This window comes from Artemia franciscana, chromosome 6 (genome assembly GCF_032884065.1).
Source record: "Artemia franciscana chromosome 6, ASM3288406v1, whole genome shotgun sequence".
Classification (NCBI taxonomy): domain Eukaryota; kingdom Metazoa; phylum Arthropoda; class Branchiopoda; order Anostraca; family Artemiidae; genus Artemia; species Artemia franciscana.
Window position 1 is genome coordinate 1,094,487 of NC_088868.1, and position 13,984 is coordinate 1,108,470.

At 33.1% G+C, this 13,984-nt stretch overlaps 1 protein-coding gene across 1 annotated transcript in view; it reads right to left on the minus strand.

The window, feature by feature from the left end:
- Positions 1-676: 676 nt before the first annotated feature.
- LOC136027888 (ubiquitin carboxyl-terminal hydrolase 30 homolog) overlaps positions 677-13,984 on the minus strand; it is a 65,498-nt gene continuing 52,190 nt past the window's right edge. Inside the window, exons 6-7 of the mRNA XM_065705314.1 lie at positions 7,620-7,750; positions 677-913 (exon numbers count right to left, since the gene is read on the minus strand). Coding sequence (XP_065561386.1) covers positions 814-913; positions 7,620-7,750 — 231 coding nt within the window. The 3' untranslated portion in view covers positions 677-813. The remainder of the gene's footprint in view (positions 914-7,619; positions 7,751-13,984) is intronic.

Below are 13,984 nucleotides of genomic sequence, written 5' to 3' on the forward strand. Positions count from 1 at the left end.
ATATCCTGAATTTTCCTGATTATCCTTTTCCTGAATATCCTGAATTTTCTTGAATATCCTTCCCTAAATATCCTGAACTTTTCTGATTATCCTTTTCCTGAATATCAAGAAGATTATCCTTTCCTGAATATCCTTTACAGAATCAAAACGTGTACGATATTTTTCGCCTGAGAGACATCCGACGATTTGAGCATTAAATATTGCTAAACTTAATTAAATGAATTTAATTTTAAATTAAATTTAAAAACAAACCAAATAAATAACTAAATTAAATTATTCCTTAATTAACATTAATATTACTTCTTTGTTCAACGGGGTGAGAATAACACCACCTCCATCGTAACTTTAATTAGCAAGGCAGTTTCCAAACGCTTCTTCAATTAAATTACAAGAGAAAATTAATCTTCAGGTTTTTTAGCAAAATTCGATTTGAGCAAAATGAAACAAATCTTTATTCTTGGCCGAGTGTTTCTTAATTATGTCTGACTAATGGCCACCAACAGTCAATTCTCCCTCCCCCCACCGGACGAAAACCCTGACAATCAAATTAAATTGTAATGTAAGTAATTAGCATATAAAAATGAAACAACACAAAGATTAATCTCGTGAATATAATGAGTAACGAGTAATTATGAGCAACGAGACATGTGAAAATTTAGACATGTGTATACATATATGCAATTGTTGGTCGTTTAATAAGATAGAGAAATACATACACTTTTCAAAGCATCTACAACCTGATTCGAAAAAATAGCTTAAACTAAATTTTATACGTAAGATGAGTAATAAAATAATAGCTATAAAAGGTATATTTTACGATGCTAATCGTTCATAGAATAATATATACGCAGATGTTGAATGAAGATCACTTGTTAATGCCTTTTTAACTGTAGTATCCGAAGTTAAATACCACCTAAAAGAAAAAAAAACCTCAAAAGTACAAGAAAAAGGAAAGCGAAAATCAAACAAAAGATTGGAAAAATAACAAGAATGAATAGAAAAAATGGAAAACGATCAAAAATTCTAATTGAATGTCACCCGAATGAGCCTACAATTAATGACTTACCCAGCTTCTAGTCATTACCCCGCCCATTGGCCAGCGCCCATTGGCATAGTTTGGTGAAGAAATGGTTATTATATCGGAGATATAACGAGAATTATTGTAAATATTGACAAGACGCATAGAAGCTCCGATATCTAAGGTTTTTTTTTATCGATATTTAACTTTAACGATAATTTTTGTTTCTAAAAAATTTAACATTTTTTCGTCGACATTTTAGTATTTTTAGTGTCCGACGTTAAATACCACCTAGAAGAAAAAAAAAACATAGAATTCGAAATTACGAGAAGAAAAGAAAATGAAAATGAAACAAAAGATTGGAAAAGTAAAAAGAATGAGAACATAGGAATTAATATGAAAATTTACTGAATTTTTTCTAAATATACGTCTAAGAGGTGTCAAAGTCTACATTCATTTAAAAAATGTTAGAATTTTATTCAAGCAATAACTAGATTTATAATTAATTAATTTGATTAATTAGTTTGAAGTTGGAGATACCAACTGAAGGGTTCTTGTAATTATTCTTAAATTCAGAAACATTTTATGAAAAAAATATATTAATTAATTTAATTAGTTCTTTAATCGATTTTGATAATTAATTTTCTCAGTTAATCTCTTCAACACTGCCAAAAATTATTATATTTTTGAAACAAATAAAAGAAAAGTCTTACAAAACCGCTGTTTCAGGAGGGGGGAGACATAAAATGGCTCAAGGTGGCAAATATATTTTGAAGTCTTTGGTACGATTGTACTTTAATAATTCTTTAACACAACCGTAATTCTTCAACAAAAATTTTTGGAACAAACTCACCACAAGAGCTTTGAAGGACACTAGAATTAAAAGTCAAAACGAGGATGAACCAAAAACTGAATTTAAGGCGAACATTCCAAACATAACAAAACATATTGGATATACCGATTATTCAAATTACTCATAAAGAAAGAAAGGGTTTATTAATAAAATAACAAAACCTTAAGCAACCATAGAATCTCAAACCGTATGAGAACCGTATCGTAAACAGCAAGCCGTACGAAAAATGTGGTTTAATTCCGCTTTTGAGGGTTAGTGTTAACATTAGAATTAAAAGTCAAAACGAGGATGAACCAAAAATTGAAATCAAGTTGAATTCAACTGGACATACCGAATATTCAAATTACTCATAAAGAAAGGAAGGGTTTATTCATAAAAATAACAAAACCTTAAGCAACTATAGAACCTAAAACTGCATGAGAACCGTATGTAAACAGCAAGCTGTACGAAAAATGTGGTTCAATTCCTCTATCTAAAGTTATAGTGAGAGAAAGGGTGAGGTGCTTAGGACACGTTCTACGCATGAATGATGGCAGATTGCCAAAGAGTGTCCTTGTTCGCCAACCATCTGGGGCAAAATAAAAGCCGGTCCTCCCCGAAAGGGGTGGGAGGATGTCATAAGGAGATATTTAAGAGAAACGTACGTAGCCGTGTTGGCATCAGGTGGCTCGGTGCTGCAGTGAGCTAAAAGTGCTGCAGTGAGCTACTTTTGCAGTAGCAAAAGTAGCATAGAAAATATTTCCCGGATATCACCAAAAAAACTCTCTTTGAGCTTAAATTTTTTATATATTTGAACTAGAGTAAGAGAAATTTAAAAATGATGATTGATGCAAGGAAACTATAATTGTCACAGATTCAAATACACGAACTCTGTGGTTAGCAAAGTCCTGGTATGTACCAGATATCTGAACTACCTTTAGATCTAGAGTCAGTTGGTTTCTAATCATCATAAGCGAGGATAGGTTTCCTTTTCTTTTTAATACATGAATCTTGAAAGCAAGCGAGTTTTTTTCATTACAAATGTTGCAATTAATCAATCAATTAATTTATTCAAAAGAAACAAAGAAAAAATTAAATAGCTTTAGACCCCTCACAAAGGCTCGTCGGCCTGTGACGGTGGGAGACTAAATATAGCATTGAATAGTAGCACTAAAATGAAACAGAAGGAAAAGAAGAAAAATATTAAACAACAACAACAAAAACTACTGTGCCAATCAAAATAAATGAATTAAACAAACTGAAAAGGAGAGATAGAGAGGAAAAAAGAAGGAAGAAGCGAACTAACTGTCTAGGCATAAAATGTGGTTGGTTGGCTCTTTTTCTAATTGTCCGTAAGAATGGCATAGCCGAATTTTAACTGGTAGGAAACTCCATATGGAGACACTAGATTGAAATATGAACTTATGGTTCCGGTTTTATGAATGGAAATATCTGAGGGAATTTTCTGAGGGAATAAAAAACACAAGATTTATTTTGTAGTTCAGAATTTAAAAGATGTAATTGTTTGAAGAAGTTAGGGAGGAGCCCATGAAAAGACTAAGAATGAAACAAGAGGAAAGAAAGAATAAATTCACTCTGAGCTGGTCTGTCACCTCATACACAAATTTTTTCTGCTTGGTTGTATAGTTTGAAAACAGGGAAGGTAAAAGACGAGAATATTATTAGCGATACTGTTGGGCAGTAGTACAATATAAGGTTGAATGAGCGAGTGAAAAAGGATCTTTATTATTTAACCAGGGAAACAATGATGAAGCTCCCGAAGAATTCCATGGTTACTGGAGAGCTTAAGTTTCACATGAGTACAGTGATGCTTGAAAGAAAGGCACTCTCCAATAAAATACCCAGGAATCGAACATGTCTATCAGGGGGACGAGTCATATCACCATGAGTGGTAGAAATAGTTTTAACCAAGGGACAACGAGCACCTTATCTGAAAAAAAACAAAAAACAAGTAGACTAGATTTAGCTAGACTTAAAGCAAGGCGATTTGCATCGAAGCAAGCAAAGGTTCTTTCTAGAGAAGAATGAACTTTCTTGATAAGAGAAGAATCATTAATTTCAGAAGACCCAAGAGTACTATCATCTTTAAATGCAAATAGCACTTGGTCTTGAGCTGCCTCACTAGGTGAAATAAAATTGTGATCATAAATACTACAGCAACTGTGTTTGGTTTGTTCAGATACAGCAATAAAAAGATCATTGATGAATTTGAGAAATAAAACAGGTCCTATAATAGAACCTTGAGGGACACCGAAATCAACACGGAATTGAGCTTGAAGCTTAGGGTCAATACTGATAGACTTTTCAGATAAATAAGTTTCAAACCAATGATAAATGACGAAACATATCCCTATGTGTTTCTTTCTGGAGAGTAAAATAGTATGAGATATGCTGTCAAACGCTTTTCTGACATCAGGGAAAATTGCAGCTGGAATTCTACCCTCATTAAGTGCCTTGTGAATGAACTTCAGCAAGGCCATGCAAACATGTTCTGTTGAGTGTTTAGCGCGAAAACCAAACTGATTGTAATGGAAAAATTGTTTTTTTTTTATCAAGAAACGACAAAAGTCAAGAGTACATACATTTTCCAAAAAATTTACTAAAGGCTGATAACAGAAAAATTGGTCAATAATTAGAAGGATCATCTCTAGAACCACCATTATGGAGAACAACTAATCTGGCAGATTTTAGGGCACTAAGAAAAGCTCCATTCAAAAATGAGAAGTTAATAAGAATGGTGAGAGGAGACAGAATAGAAGGTAATATAAATTATAAAGCCTTGGAAGGAATTGAGTCAGGTCCACAAGAGGAAGATCCTATTAGCCCAGAGACGATTATCTGGACTTCAAACTGCGAAACAGGATCCAAAGCCATCGATTTTTGACAAGAAAGATCAAGGTACTTTTTAAAGTCACAGGTAGAAGAAGAACTAACCAAAATATCTTCAGAAATTGATTTCCCTATAGATGCAAAATAAGAGCAAAATTTATCCATTATTAACTTATTATTAGTTAATACTACTCCCTTAGAAATTAGTTTGTTTGGCAAGTTGTTTCTTTTGGAATGGGGATATAGAACTGTGTTTATAAGTTGCCAGGTTTTTCTCATATTCTTGTCGCATTTAGAGAACATATGAGAGTAATAAATTTTCTTGGCTTTACGAAGTAAGGAATTCAATAAATTTCTATATTATTCTCAAGATATTGATTTTTTATACTAGTCTATACTAGACTATACTTTTGATAACTTTCTATACTTTTCAAGATGATGATGAGATTTAGAGGACTTGCATGCCCAGTCTTTCTTTTCGCACTCTTATGAAGAGCTGCAGTCATCCAAGGGGCACGAGGAACTGAACGCTTGGAGCTTTTAGCAGCTGAGGTTACACAACAACTATAAACAAAGGCCTCTTTGACCAGCTCATAGAAATGATTGAAAAGACTGTCAACAGACCGACTTAAATCGGTGAGAAATTCCTAGGAGGTATCGGACTGGTAAATTACAAAGAGTGGGAGGAACTGAAGATAGACCAGATATTGAATAATTTGTAATACATGGCGAGTGGTCAGAGATGTCAGATATGATAACAATGTTTGAATTAGGCATTAAAATAGAACAATACTGTCGATTAATACAGCAGATGTGTCAGTAAATCTAGAAGGAATAGTGACACAAGGAAATATGTTAAATGATAAAGCAGAGGATAAAAAGTCATAAGAAGTTGCAAATGAAGTTTTTAACAGGTCAGTATTGAAGTCTCCTAAATGAATAATTTCATAATTACTTCTGCATATTTCAGACATACCCTTGTCAAAAATTCCTAGAAAAGAAGGTATCGACCCACTTGGTGGGCGGTATATCTCTCCAATGATAATTTTCTTGTTGTCAATCAAAATTTCAATGAAAATAGACTTAAAAACTCCATCCAAATGCTTACACAGATCATTACGCAAAGTATAATCCAGGTAATCAGCAATATAAAATGCTTAGCCACCTTTTTTTTTTCTCTCCGATCTATTTACAAACTCCAAGCTATACCCGGAAATATCTAAAAGAATATCTAAAACACCATCGGGCTATGATCTATACATACAAGTTATAAATATTATTGAAGAACAAGATGGGCAAATTTCACAACTTACAGCCCTTTACCTAGGAGCTGCGGGGGTTCATGTCCCCACCAAAAACATAGTTATTGGACCTTTCGTCTATGCTGAACAAAATGCCTGTCTCAACATTGTTTATCTCAAAATTGCCTTTGTGGAGAAATGTTTAACAGAGTCCAATAATATAAAGAGAAGAATTAGCTACGAGAAACTTTAGATTATTTGGGGAATAACAGATTCCTTGAATGTTTAAATGAAGAGCTGAGAAATTAATAGCAGAATTTATATTTTTGGTTTTGTCATATCTACAGACACAGTTTGTAGTAGAATTACTAGTCAGAGATGAGATATTAGGTTGGGTTCCACATGAGTCATCAATTAAATTTGAAACATTTAAAGGAGTCTTCTCAAGCAATATAAATTGAACAGCAATAGAATTATCATAACTAGAGTGATCACCATCAACAGCTGTCATTAATAAGAAGTGGATGTAATAAAAATCTGGATATAATTAAAAAGGAATGTACAGAAAAGGGAAGAATGAACAGATAATTAATAGAAAAATGATTTGTGCAATGATCAGAGTAAAATCATGGTATAAAAGAAAAGCAAAAAATCAATAACAAATTAAAAAACAGTGAGGTAGCACATAGCTATTAACCCTAAAAATTTGGAAGAAAAACACAAATTTTGGAAAAAAACTGTAAAGATGAAAAGAAAGAGAGAGAATTTAGTAGCCTATAGTTAAACAGTTAAAACATATACCGTTAATATGTTTCATTAAAAGGTGGTGCATTTTATACCCATTTTTATTCGAAATCAATCTTAAAGTTTCATGATTTTTGTAGAGAGGGGGAGGCTGGTAAAGGGACTCAAAAGTATATGTTCTGGGTAAAGGCAAAAATATCTTTTGCGGTCCTCAGTATTCATTAATGTTTTTCTTCTTCATTTCCCTTAAGCTTGTTGTAGGACAAAATCTTTGGCTATGAGGGCTAAGAGGTAAGGTAAAGGGCTAAGTTGTAAGCATTGGTTACACAAAACAATGAACATCAAATAATTAGTCAATATTAATAGTAAATACTTTGAAATTGCAGATTTACACTTATTTACAAAGCAATAACAAACGCGTGTTAAATTGTGCTTAACATGTTAACTTAAATTATCTAGATTTGAAAACAAGGTTCTAACCAGTCTTATTCACATATGAAAATACTGGCTTAAAACCAATCAGATACAATTAATACCTTGATGTAAATAATTGCTTAGACCACACTGCTTTTCCATTTATTTGTTTCTTATTTATTTTATTGTTTATACTTATTTGTTGTGTTTTATTTGTCGTGGTATTTTATTTATAATGTCTTAAAAGAAAGTCTTATATTGTTGGTTTTTAATTTGTTTTTTTCCGCTGAGAAAGGCTCCCGGACGTGGGGCCGAAATATTTTGAGTATTTTTATTTTTGTTAGCTAAAGTGTAGTTTATACGTTTTTTTTGTTCGCTGCTTTATAGAAATTAAACCCATTTTTTCTTCAATCAATTTTTCGTAATACCTTGATTTTATAACAAATTAAATTGAACGAACAAAATGAATACAACAAAGAGAGGAGAGCCATAGTAGAGAGAAATAATAAGAAAAACACACCTCGGCTTAGCATTATTATTTGTATCAATCCTGTAAGTGAAAAAGTGACCAGAAAAGGCGTCTCCAGAATGGACAACAACAGATACTAGTCTATAAAAGTTTCTCATTAAGTGTAGACTCTGACTGGAAGCCTGCAAAATAGAAAATAATAGAAAACAAAATAAAAGGAAAGAATAAGAAAGAGAAAATAATTGACGTCTCTTAGATCGTCTAGGTCCCTGCTAAGTTACTATGTTAATGTTTTATAACATAAATGATGATTTATTTTTGCCCTCTTTTGATACATTACAAAAAATGCACTAGAGAAGAATAAACTAGGAAAAAAAATAATTAACGATGGCACAGTAAAGTGACCAACACACCTAACGAAGGAAGACAAACAAGTAAAAACTTAAGTCAATACTAAGACACAGGACCTATCAGTCAACCCAACCGTATATAATTAAGTGAAATTAAGTATAATTAAGTATAATAAAATTATAAATAAGTAATAATCAAATATATCTAAGTACATTAGATAATTAAGTATATCTAAACATTAAATATATCTATACAGATAAAGTATCCTAAAAAGCAACAGCTAAAATAATAAACCCTCTGGAGAGGTATAGTAAGATCAACAAACGAAATGGCATCATTTTAGTACAATTCTGAAAAAGGGCTTATGCCAGCTTTGCCTCTCACTCAGACTATCTGTCTTAGCTATTTCTTCAATAAGTCATTGCTTAATGGCAGCTTGATTTTAATCAATTTCACTTTATATTCCGTTTACTCTCTAGAATTACTTTGAATTCATGTATTTCACTTTGATTTGTTTTTTACTTTAAACTACCCAAAATAGTGAAAATTAAATATGATCGTTGGAATTGGTGAAGTTGAATATCCAGAACGAAATAGTAAGACAGAGGTCAAAAACAGACACGTGTTTTAAGCCTGAATTTATCCCTTTTCACTGTTGTCCCTTATCCAATATTTGTAATGCCAGACACGTGGAATGTTTACAAGAGGTAAATTTCGAGCACAAGAAATATTGAGTCTGATCCTGGCTCGGCTTTCCTATCTTTTGCCCTTTCTGTTTTAACCTTAACTTCTACCCTTTATTAGTTTTAGTTTTTAAATTTAGTGATTACCCGGCCCCCCTTTTCGGCTTTCACACATTTCGATAATTCATTGCTTCAAATTTGAAGAAATTCAAGTTTTATAACAATTTTAGAGTTCTAAGATTTTTATTTCTTAGAACCAGGTAGCTAAACCATTGGTAACATATTCTCGGAGTCCCAAGAATTTTATTTTTTAGATTTTAACAACTAAAACCTTTAAAATTTAAGGTGCAATATATATTTTAATGTCTGAGTTCTAAGTCTTATGTTTTTCAGATTTCGCTAACTAAATGCTTGATATTTCAAGAAAGTTGATTTTTTTTTTTACTTTCAGAGCTCTCCGACTATTTTTTTTTTGGATTTCAGCAGCTCAGCCCATTATATTTCAAGAAATGAAGGTGTCTTGTCAATTTCAGAATTTAAAGACTTCAAACTTTCAAATTTCAAAAAAAACCTTTGTTTTCAGTTATTCACCTTTTTTCACATTTACGGGATTCTAGGACTTATATTTTCGTAATACTTTTTTTGTTTCACATTTTGATAACTAAACCCTTTATTTTTCATATTTTTAGTCCTAAAATTTCTATTCTTAAGATTTCGAAAGGCAAACCCTTCACATTTCCAGAAACACAATATTTTTTCGCAATTTTAGAGTTCTAAAACGTAAGCTTCAGATTTCACGTTTGAACGACATACGTCCAACGTGTCAGTAGTGTGATTTTGTGAGCAACCTGTGATGTTAAATACTTGGAAATGTTACTGGTCTCAATAAAAAAATTACTTCTATTTTCTTTCTGTGGCACCCCACCTGCTCTGGCAAGGACCCTGACGTATATGTTTTGTTCCAACAAATATAAACACGGAAAAAAGGAAAGGATATTAATCAAACAGTGAATCAAACAAAAGATTCTAAGGACCTTAAGGAATCAGACCATCTAAAAATCAAGCGCAAAAAAAGAAGAAAACACTGAAAAATTGTATTTTTACAAGTTTAGGTGGATAGTCATGGTGCACAAGGGCGTCCATACTGGAAGGCGGCACTTAATATTTCAAGGAAATCGACCTTTTCACAATTTTATTGTTCTAAAACTTCTGTTTTTCAGATATCGAGACTAAGTACTAGGCACAATCCCACCCGAAAAAAATCCTCCGCACTGATAATTTGCCCTTCAAAAATATCCCTTCCAATAAAATTCTCCCCACGGGCGAAATTGAGCAGCCAAAAAAAAAGTATGACGAATAAAAATAATAGAAAAAAGAAGAAATTTTGGAATATTCTCCATATGTTCCGAAAGATAGGCAGAACATATGATGCAGAATATACTATACGGTACTATTTATTTTTACATTTTCGCTTATTTTATTATTTTTTCGTGATTCTGGGGGCTGAGCTAATATAGCAAGATAAGATAAAGGTTAAAGAAAATGATTTGAAAAAGTGAAATTAGTAGCAGCAGCAAGAACACCAGAAGTGTCACTGGCCAAAATGCCAGGGAGGGGGAAGAGGAGGGGAAAAGGAGGCATAGCCCGAAAAGACATAGACCAAAAATATTCCCAGGAATCAAGAGGTATTAGATATCAATGTTTAACTACCCTTCGCCAGGACTCATTCTAAATTTACCTGAAGGCTCAATGAGAGTTCGGGTGTTTGGGCATTAAATATACTCTTTAAGGCACCTACCCTTCCCGCCTCCTAGAAAACGACCCACAGTCTACATGACATCTGATACACAGTTCTTCATTGTTAAATACAAATTTATGAAATAGAAAGCAAATGGATTTAGTTAAACAAGTTTTAAACAATAAATGTTTAAATAAATGTCAGAAACGTTTTCAGCAATAAGAAGGGAGGTATCACCCCGCAACACCCTTATTTAGGCTTAATACAAACGAAGATATATGAGAGACGAAAGGCAACGAAAGGCATATTGACATCTTTTTTTAGGTATCAAATACCCTTCCAGGCGCCTAAAAAATATAACTTTAATTAAAAAAAAATATATATTTGGAATCAACATTAAAAGCCAATTCTTTTGATGTATTAATTATTATCAAAAATTCCCTTTTTTAAGGTTACGGTTACTATTGGTCCGAGTCGCTCCTTACTTACAGTTTGTTATCACAACCCGTTAGTTAGCTCCCGAACACTGTTTGACACCACATATTCTATATACATTGACGAATTACTGAAGTTTATGAATATGATTTTTGAAATTGGGGAATTATCTAACAAAATCAGGAAAACTTCAATTAAACCCCTTTATAAGAAAGGTGACAAATAATGAGTCCGCTAATTATAGAGGCTTTAGCTTGGTTTCCGAAAGAAGCATATTACTTAGCATTATGCTACTTTTTAGACTTATAGATACTGTATATGAATGAATGAATGACTGTATTTAAAGCCATTTTTCAGGCCGTATACATACATATATAACAACAAACAAACTAAATTATGTAACAATCGACTTTCGAATAACAAGACCCTTCCGGAAAAAATTTGCCACTGCTACTATATTTATTTTCGACGTCGACTTCAAAGTTGCAAGAAGGGGCTCACGACTATCCACTCAAAGAAAGCTCCCTCTTAGCTCATTTAGCCCCTGACACCTGAAAAGAAAATGGTCTAGCCCATCAAGATCACCGCAAATTGGACAAGTATACCGCATTTCCGGGTGACACCTATTTTTCCAAATACTGTGAAGAGGGAGACAGTTTGCTCGCACCTGCATCCAAGACCTCAGGGATTCTTTTGGAATCCCTAATTTAAAATATAACTCTTCCCCATAATTTTCTTTCACCTTATAGTAAGAACTTAAGCTTTCCGAACTTAAACTATATAAAGTTTTAAGAGAAGTACAATGTGTTCTTGTGAAACACGCTTCATTGTGTTTTGAAAAACACAAAGAGAATTTGCCGACCACATTTTCACTCTTATATTAATAATTGAGATGTGCCTGAGTAATCAAACCCTTTTAGTACTATTCTATAGATTTTGAGCTAGTGTTTGATTCAGATGTTTGATACCAGATGAAAACATTAAATTGATTAATGCTGTGTACGAGAGTAACCTCAAACCCCTTTTACAAAAGGAAGTAACATAACCATTCAAACCCCTTAATAGCAGTAATTTTGATGGACTTGGTCTTAAGAGCAGGGCCAAAAAAAGGAAGAACAAAGAATCAATTGGGGAAGTAAAACTTAGATTATGATGATGGTTTAGGTATCCTTGATGCTAATATCAGCAAAATGAATGAGATTTTGGAGGTTTTCGTAGTTCAGAGTGTAAGAATAGGCTTGAAAAATAATGTTAAGCAGACTAAATCGCTAAGACTATGGGCAAGGGAAGGCAAATAGGTAATGTTCTGTAACGGGAAGACCAAAAATTTGGAAGAAAAGGAAGATAAGTCTGCGAAACAAGATTAGAATATTAGTAGCTACAGTGATGACGGTGGTCAAGCATGGTTCTGAACGATGGACGCTCCGAAAAACGGAAGAGGAGTAGCTAGATGTTTTCCACAGAATTACATACGGATTGTTCCGGGTACCCGGCTCAGTGACCGTATCTTAAATAGCAAGTCCCGCTTTCTAGGGCTATAATGAGAGGCAGGTTGAGATAGCCAGGACACGTTCTGCAGATGGAGTATGACATGTCGCCAAAGAACGTCCTTGTTGGTCAATCATCTAGGGCCAAACAAAGAGCAGGTCATCGCCGAATGGGGTCAGAAAATGTCGTAAGGAAAGACTTAAGGGAAATAGAAACTTCCTGGGGAAGTATTTAGAGGGTGGCTTTGGATAGAATGGGATGGAGATGCGTGCGGAGCTACATTGGCCTCGGGAAGTTTGGTGCTGCAGTGTCATCTTAGTAGCATTTACGTCAATTTTTCCCAAGGGATATTTTAAAGACAATATATTTCTCTTTTGTTAATCCATATTTTCTTTATTTTGTTCCTGTTCGGGCATCAACTTTTCCTTCAATGTTTAAACCTCTTCAAATTCTACAAAATGAAGCCCTTAGATTAATTTTTAATATTAATAATAGATCCTCAGTTAGCCATCTTTATTGATCTTCTGGTTTCTTCTCTGTTCATCAACATCATTTTATTGCCTTTTCTAATATTTGTCACAATTATGTTTTTGGAGAACTTTCACTAAATTCCCCAAGATTATTCCCGACAAATTCACAATTCCACAATTACCCAGCATCTCATAGTTCTGATTTCTCTTTTGAAATTAGGCGAACGGTGCAAGCGTCATACTCGCCCCCTCCCCCAAAGTTTAGAATTTAATCCCAATGGCTGTAAGAAATTGTAATGATAGAAAAAACGAGTTTCTGAACTTATTAAGATATTATGTTCCTCATCTCCCGTAATATATTCCGTTGTGAGCGTTGAAGTTTGATTTCTGTAAGAAGTGCATATTAGTTTAAGCTGAAGTGATGACGGTTTTTTTTTTGGTGATATACCATGTGCTTAAGTATGCCATTAGGCATTTGCCCTAATTTGTTTATATGGTTTAATTCTTGTTGCAAATAAGCATGTATCTATCTATCTAAAAAAAAGTATGTTGGAATACAGGTTGAATATTCCAGAATTCTTTCTTTCCTTCATTCTTTTTCTTTACCATAATTTCCCTTTGACTGCTCAATTATGCATTTGGAGAGACTTCCAAAGGGGTGAATTGTCGGGGGATCGGGAATATTCCCGACAGAATTTTTCGCAATGGGAAGTTCTCTGAGGGAATACGCCGGACCGCAGGGACCAAAATCCTTGACATTTTAAGGAATTCAGTTTTTTTTAAATAGTTTTAGAGATATAAGACTTTTAAATTTCAGATTTTGATATTTATCAAAATCAAACCCCTTGCATTTAACTTGTTTCATTGTAGGATATATCAGAGTTTTTTGTTTTTTTTACAAAACTTGATAGCTAAATCATTTCTATTTCAAGAAATCCAATTCTCTTTCATAATTTCACATTTAAAAGACATTTAATCTTCAGATTTAGATAACTAATCGCTTCACATTTCAAAGAACATAATATTTTTTGACGATTTCAGAGCTCTAAGACTTTCATTTTTCAGATTTTGGCAACTAGATATTTCACACTTCAACAAATTTCATTTTTCATATTTTCAGTGTTATATAGACTTTGATTTTTTCAGATTTCGACATCACAACCCTTTATATTCAAAAAAATTCCAGTTATTTTTTACAGTTTCAGAATTCTAAGACTGAATCTTCAAATTTTGATAAGTAATCTCTTCAAA